The sequence below is a fragment of the Rhinoderma darwinii genome, unplaced genomic scaffold, assembly GCF_050947455.1.
Source record: "Rhinoderma darwinii isolate aRhiDar2 unplaced genomic scaffold, aRhiDar2.hap1 Scaffold_3874, whole genome shotgun sequence".
NCBI classification, from domain to species: Eukaryota; Metazoa; Chordata; class Amphibia; order Anura; family Rhinodermatidae; genus Rhinoderma; species Rhinoderma darwinii.
The window spans coordinates 44,930-52,168 of NW_027463506.1; the positions used below are offsets into that span (position 1 = coordinate 44,930).

Here is a 7,239-nt window from a genome sequence, read left to right on the forward strand (position 1 = left end):
ATATATATTAGAGGAGGGGTAGGTATTATTACATGGTATATATATATTAGAGGGGGGGTAGATATTATTACACGCTATATACAGGGCATACACTCCAGTGACTATATTAGTACATAATCCTGGTGGCCGATAGGGGACAGTCTTCCATTTATTATTATGCTCTGGATCTTTACCAGTCACGTGGCCGTCCCAACTCACTGATTGAGCGCATGCGCCCCATGCCGGCGACGTATGATATTTGAACCGCCACTTATTTTTGCGCGTGCGCACCACCGGCCGGGACATCCGCCTCTACGTCATCTGTTCATTGACGCTTGCGCAGTAGTGAATCGGCCGCGCCCTGCCCCGCATCCCGCGCATGAGGTCTCTGACCGCAGCGCCGCCTCCTCCTTTGATCTGCGCATGCTTAGTATCCGCCCCCCTGCGTGACGTCAGTAGAGCCCGGCATCGCGCCATATATAAAGGGGCGGGGCTGACGGTACTGGACCCTGCGCGCGCACACCAGTCATAGCCGCACGAGGCAGCTATACCCGCTAACACCAGATCTCACCCTAAAGCCGCCCGTCATGTCCTGGGACGATTACATCAAGAATCTGGTGGGAGCCGAAGCGCAGGACGCTGTCATCTGCGGCTTCAATCCCGCCTCCGTGTGGGCCGCTCACCCGGGGGGCCACCTGTCCAAGATCACGGTGAGTTACGGGCGACGTGGGGTCACCTCCCGCCCTGTATCTGTGCTTATGTTCTTAGTCAGGTAATATGGTGGGTGACTGGCCTCTGTCCCGGCCTCACTACACGCCCCCGGGTTATTTCCCGCTCCCGGGTGTGGTTGTCTTCTCACCCTGTGCCAAGATGTGGGGGTCACCCGTCCCTGCTCTCCCTCTGCTAGAAGGCCTTCCGTGATCGTGTGTTATACAGGCCTTGAAGATAATCGGGTCACACACTACGCCCCACACACCCTGATCTTCAGGCCTCACTCCCGGTGATTATCCTGTTCTCGGGTCACATGCTATCACCCTGCGGTCAGGTCTGGGGCTCCTTGTGTTTGTGTTCTCATCCCTCAGTACCACCCTGGGGTCAGGTTTGCGGTCCCTCAGCATCACCCTGGGGTCAGGTTTGGGGTCATGGTGTTGTCAGGCCTCTCTGAGTGTACAGATGTTGCTGGAGGTTGAGCTCTGCTACATGGTGTAGTTGTCTGTGACCCTGGGGTGAGGGTTTTGACTCGTCACCTCCCCGTGCAGCCTCTGGTGTGTTTGGGCCTCAGCTGCTGCACTTCCTCTTTCCTGGGGCTTCCCCTGTACGGTGTGGCCCTGGGGTGGGGTTTTGGGCCCGGCTCCTGTGGTTTCCTCCCCCGCCCCGGGTGATAATAATGTGGTGCTGGCAGATAATCTCCCCGGTGTCGGCAGTACACGGCCCTTGAAGGGTTAATGCCGGGGCCCCGGATGGGCGATGTGAAGTGGGGCTCCCGTGTTAGTTGAAGTTTCCTGCAGTCAATGTCTCCTCTACTGGACGCCCCCTGCATGTGGGGTCACTGCTTGCCTGTTGATGGGGTAGTATTGGGGCATGTCTTGGGGGTAGTAGTGGTGTTGGGGCTTGTCTTGTGGGGGTAGTAGTGGGGCCTATCGTTCGGTAGGTGGGGGTAGTAGTATTTGGGCCAGTCTTGCAGGGGCTGAGGGTAGTGTTATTGGGGCATGTCTTGCAGGTCCTAGGGGTTTGTAGTAATGGTATCGTGGCCGGTCTTGTGGGTGGTAATGGTATCGGGGCCGGTCTTGCGGGAGGTAATGGTATTGGGGCTGGTCTTGCGGGAGGTAATGGTATTGGGGCTGGTCTTGCGGGAGGTAATGGTATTGGGGCTGGTCTTGCGTGGGCTGAGGGTAATGGTATCGGGGCCGGTCTTGCGGGGGGTAATGGTATCGTGGCCGGTCTTGCGGGGGGTAGTGGTATCGGGGCCGGTCTTGTGGGTGGTAATGGTATCGGGGCCGGTCTTGCGGGAGGTAATGGTATTGGGGCTGGTCTTGCGTGGCTGAGGGTAATGGTATCGGGGCCGGTCTTGCGGGGGGTAATGGTATTGGGGCCGGTCTTGCGGGGGTAATGGTATTGGGGCCGGTCTTGCGGGTGGTAATGGTATCGGGGCCGGTCTTGCGGGGGGTAGTGGTATCGGGGCCGGTCTTGCGGGGGGTAGTGGTATCGGGGCCGGTCTTGCGGGGGGTAGTGGTATCGGGGCCGGTCTTGCGGGGGGTAGTGGTATCGGGGCCGGTCTTGCGGGGGGTAGTGGTATCGGGGCCGGTCTTGCGGGGGGTAGTGGTATCGGGCCGGTCTTGCGGGGGGTAGTGGTATCGGGGCCGGTCTTGCGGGGGGTAGTGGTATCGGGGCCGGTCTTGCGGGGGGTAGTGGTATCGGGGCCGGTCTTGCGGGAGGTAATGGTATCGGGGCTGGTCTTGCGGGGGGTAATGGTATTGGGGCCGCTCTTGCGGGGGGTAATGGTATTGGGGCTGGTCTTGCGGGGGGTAGTGGTATCGGGGCCGCTCTTGCGGGGGGTAGTGGTATCGGGGCCGCTCTTGCGGGGGGTAGTGGTATCGGGGCCGCTCTTGCGGTGGGTAGTGGTATCGGGGCCGCTCTTGCGGTGGGTAGTGGTATCGGGGCCGCTCTTGCGGGGGGTAGTGGTATCGGGGCCGCTCTTGCGGGGGGTAGTGGTATCGGGGCCGCTCTTGCGGGGGGTAGTGGTATCGGGGCCGCTCTTGCGGTGTTTGTGGGGGGCTCATATTCTGGGGTCTCCCCCTGTCATGTGTCGCCCGGCTCCCTCCATTGGGGTGTCAGGCAGATGTGTAGCGCTGGTTGTGTACAGTTGGAGTCTTCCTCGGTGCAGCAGCTTTTGACTTCTTTGCCTATAAAAGGATTGGAGCCGAGTAATAGGAAGAAGTGAAGGGGAAGTGCGGGCGTCTCGCCCTACAGGAAGTGATGAACATTTCCTGCTGTCTGCAGCGCTCATCGCCTACCGGGCACAAGTGGTTAATGCCCACACTGGGGGTCACCCATCAGTCGCCCACATTCCTGTAGTGTCCTGATCGTGAGGGGGGGGGTGTTAAAGGGACCACAATCCTGCAGCCGCTCCACATCTGGCTGATAACAGGGAGCACTAGTGTAGTCTGTAGCTGGACACTTGGGGTACTGATGGCTGCGGGCGGGTGTTGCTGCTGCTCCCGTCTCCTGGGCATCGTGTGCCATGCTGAGCCTGGCAGGAGTGATCGCTGCAGTGACTCATCCTCGCCCGCGGTCGTCTGCTGCTGCTGGCACGTGGAACTTTCCTTTGCACTCCTGGTGCCCGCCTCTGCCTCTGCCCATCCTCCGCTCTGATCCTTAGATTGTCTCCTCCGGGCGATGCTCTGGGTTTCTTATCTCGCAACGATCTGTGGGGGCACATACTTTACATTCCTGAGACCTGACGGGACAGGCCGGAGCTCCTGCAGCTGTCACCAGGTGCTGGCTCTGGTGTCGGGGACCCCCCACCCCACCTCGTAGAGCCCGTCAGTGGCCGCGGGAATAATGTTGTCAGACTGATCGGCGGCCGGCTCTGCTGTGTGTGACGTCTAAACCTTCTTTGACCACGTAACAGCTCGGGTCCCATAATGCACTTCACTCCGCTGCGTTGCATTGTAGGAGATGTAGTGATGTTGTACTCTAGTCGCCTCCAGAGCTGCAGCCGCTGTCTCATGCCGTGTCTTCTCTCTCTCCAGGCAGCGGAGATCAGTAGTTTGGCCGCAGAGGATCGTTCTAGTTTCTACACCAACGGCCTGACGCTCGGGGGGATGCGGTGCAGCCTGATCAGGGACAACTTCAGCGACTCTTTCACGACTGACGTGAGGACAAAGGCGACGGAAGGGCCGACGTATAACATAGCCATTGCCAAAACGTATACAGGTAGGTGGTGGGGGAGGGGCGGCCCTGGCCGGGGTCACGTCGCCCGCTCTGTGTAACCCGCTCTTCTCTCCTCCGCAGCCTTCGTCATTGTCATGGGCGCAGAAGGGGTTCACGGCGGGACGGTCAATTCTAAAGCACACGCGATGGCGAAGTATCTGCGGGACCGGAACATGTGAAGCCGCCGCCCACCGCGACTACTGATCCAGCTGCCAACATCGGACCAACCCAATGATTTGTTTTGTCTGCCCCTCCCCCGTCCCCTCCCCCTTCATTTTGCCTTTTGTTTTGTTTTTTTATCACTTGTATTTGCTTCCCCCCCCCCGTCCCGTCCCCCCCCCCGGTCTTCACAATGAACGATTTATTTTTTTTTTCAGAAAAGAAAACAAAATTTATATCTGATTTAAGAATAAAAAAAAATATGCCATAAATGGTGTGGGCTGTCATGTGTGCGGCGGGGATCGGGCAGGGGGGGGTCATCAGGGGAGCGTCGTCCGGCCGTGGGCCCGTTTATGCATTGTCCAGGTTACCTCTGCACTCATCTAAAAAAACAAACCGCTGCTTGCTGACATTGAATAGAAACATCCTGCTTTTGCTATTTGGTCATCAGACTGTACTAACATGTAGGGCAGCGCAGATTGTCAATGTTGCTGTTCACTGACATCAAGCAGATCTTGGGGAGCTGTGTACCAACGGCTGTTTGGCGTGGGTTCCCCTATGGACAGGCTGGGGGTCTCCTGGCTGCTGAGCCCCTATTTCCTTGCGCTGAGGGTGGGATGCTCTGTGCCGGGGCTGTGATTGCCGCTGATCTCACGCCGCTGATCAGTAAGATCTATCTTGGCTACTGTAAGTACAGGGGTTTCCTGTGGGGGGCTGACATGGCGGCCGCCCTCTAGCAGCTTTATATGACACCATCGCCCGTCATACCCCTCCGATCTATACTCAGGACCCTGAGATGTAGGAATGGCTGCGTGTGAACACTCCCCTATTAAAAGCTGGTTCCATGACTGATTCCAGGCCCTCATGTCAACACTGCCTGTCCGGGCGCTTGGTTTTAGTCATAGGGACACAATGCAGTCACCCCCCCCCCCCACTTCATCAGACTAAAATAGTGGCCATTTCTATTGAGGATGGTGACTAAAATCCAGTCACGACAGGAAGTGTTACCATAAGATCATCAGACGCTGCTGATCTCCACCCCGAGGCTGTAAATACTGAGCAGAGTCCTCCACAGATAAGAGACAATGATGACTACTCCCTGCAGGATCCATTACTCAGGTCTGGTGTACAGGCTGTACTAGACAGGCTGAGGAATCGAGCGCCGATCAACGAAGACGGCAGGATAGACGTAAAGCAGGGAATGTTGGGGTACATGAGGGGGGCTGCAGGATAGACAAAGCAGGGAATGTAGGTGCATGAGGGGGGCTGCAGGATAGACGTAAAGCGGAATGTAGGGGTACATGAGGGGGGCTGCAGGATAGACATGAAGCAGGGGATGTTGGGGTACATGAGGGGGGCTGCAGGATAGACATGGAGCGGGGAATGTAGGGGTACATGAGGGGGGGCTGCAGGATAGACATGGAGGGAATGTAGGGGTACATGAGGGGGTGCTGCAGGATAGACATGAAGCAGGGGATGTTGGGGTACATGAGGGGGGCTGCAGGATAGACATGGAGCGGGGAATGTAGGGGTACATGAGGGGGGGCTGCAGGATAGACATGGAGGGAATGTAGGGGTACATGAGGGGGTGCTGCAGGATAGACATGAAGCAGGGAATGTAGGGGTACATGAGGGGGGCTGCAGGATAGACATGGAGGGAATGTAGGGGTACATGAGGGGGTGCTGCAGGATAGACATGAAGCAGGGGATGTTGGGGTACATGAGGGGGGCTGCAGGATAGACATGGAGCGGGGAATGTAGGGGTACATGAGGGGGGCTGCAGGATAGACATGGAGGGAATGTAGGGGTGCATGAGGGGGGCTGCAGGATAGACATGGAGCAGGGGATGTTGGGGTACATGAGGGGGGCTGCAGGATAGACATGAAGCAGGGGATGTTGGGGTACATGAGGGGGGCTGCGGGATAGACATGGAGGGAATGTAGGTGTACATGAGGGGGGCTGCAGGATAGACATGGAGGGAATGTAGGGGTACATGAGGGGGTGCTGCAGGATAGACATGGAGCAGGGGATTTGGGGTACATGAGGGGGTGCTGCAGGATAGACATGGAGCGGGGAATGTAGGGGTACATGAGGGGGGCTGCAGGATAGACATGGAGCAGGGGATGTTGGGGTACATGAGGGGGGCTGCGGGATAGACATGGAGGGAATGTAGGGGTACATGAGGGGGCTGCAGGATAGACATGGAGCGGGGAATGTAGGGGTACATGAGGGGGGCTGCAGGATAGACATGGAGCAGGGGATTTGGGGTACATGAGGGGGGCTGCAGGATAGACATGGAGCGGGGAATGTAGGGGTACATGAGGGGGGCTGCAGGATAGACATGGAGCGGGGAATGTAGGGGTACTTGTGGAACATAATATGGGATCTCTGGTCTGGGCCAGCTCTACAGGGATTTCTCCGGTGGCCATTGGACTCTGCTTCCTTACATGTCAGCCAAGAAGGCCTCTCCTATGCATCATCCTGATGTAATGGGTGGAGGTCAGCGCTCAGGTCTTCTGACATCCGGCATATGAGGTCTCGCATCACGCTGGTGGTCTTGACATAGGAGATTTGCCACTGTGAGCCAGGGAGATGAACTGTGAGGTCTCCATTATCTCCTCTAGATTTCACTTCCCTCTGACCCCCTTCAGACACTCCTGTCCCTTCCAGACCCTTCTGTTTGCCTCTAGACCCCCCCCCCCCCCTGTCTCCAGGCTTTTATCCCTTTATCCCTTTCCAGACACACGCTGTCCAATAGAGACTCCCCCATTCTCCTCTAGACGCCGCTGTCTCCCTCCAGAACTCTCACCCTCCGGACACTCCTGACCCTGTCCAGACCCTCCTGTCCTGTCTAGTCCCCCTTTGGACTCTACTGTTCCCCTTCAGATGACACTCCTTTCCCTTCTAAACACTTCTGCCCAATCCAGACCCCTCTGCTCAACCCAGACTCCCCTGCACCCTCCAGAACCTCATTCTCCTTCCAGACTCTCCCTTCCAGACCCCCATTTTCCTCCAGACCCCCTATCCCCTCCAGATCCCTCTATCTCCCTCCTGACCCTTCTGTCTCTCTTCAGACCCTTCTGTCTCTCTTCAGACCCTTCTATCTCTCTTCAGACCCTTCTGTTCCCCTTCCAGACCCTTCTGTTCCCCTTCCAGACCCTTCTGTTC

The 7,239-nt window shown here is 57.5% G+C and overlaps 1 protein-coding gene across 1 annotated transcript; it reads left to right on the forward strand.

The window, feature by feature from the left end:
• The first annotated feature begins 460 nt into the window (after nt 1-460).
• LOC142707652 (profilin-1-like) lies at nt 461-4,343 on the forward strand. The gene is made up of 3 exons (XM_075848348.1): nt 461-689; nt 3,732-3,915; nt 3,994-4,343. Exons 1-3 carry the CDS (start codon nt 567-569, stop codon nt 4,089-4,091), a joined length of 405 nt encoding a protein of 134 aa, XP_075704463.1. The 5' UTR covers nt 461-566; the 3' UTR covers nt 4,092-4,343.
• Nucleotides 4,344-7,239: the final 2,896 nt, after the last annotated feature.

Excerpts from the sequence above, each read along its gene's own strand:
- LOC142707652 (XM_075848348.1), top strand. The coding sequence starts at position 567 with ATGTCCTGGGACGATTACATCAAGAATCTGGTGGGAGCCGAAGCGCAG. Across the intron at positions 690-3,731 it reads GCCACCTGTCCAAGATCACG|GCAGCGGAGATCAGTAGTTT; the intron begins GTGAGTTACGGG and ends CTCTCTCTCCAG. Across the intron at positions 3,916-3,993 it reads CATTGCCAAAACGTATACAG|CCTTCGTCATTGTCATGGGC; the intron begins GTAGGTGGTGGG and ends TCTCCTCCGCAG.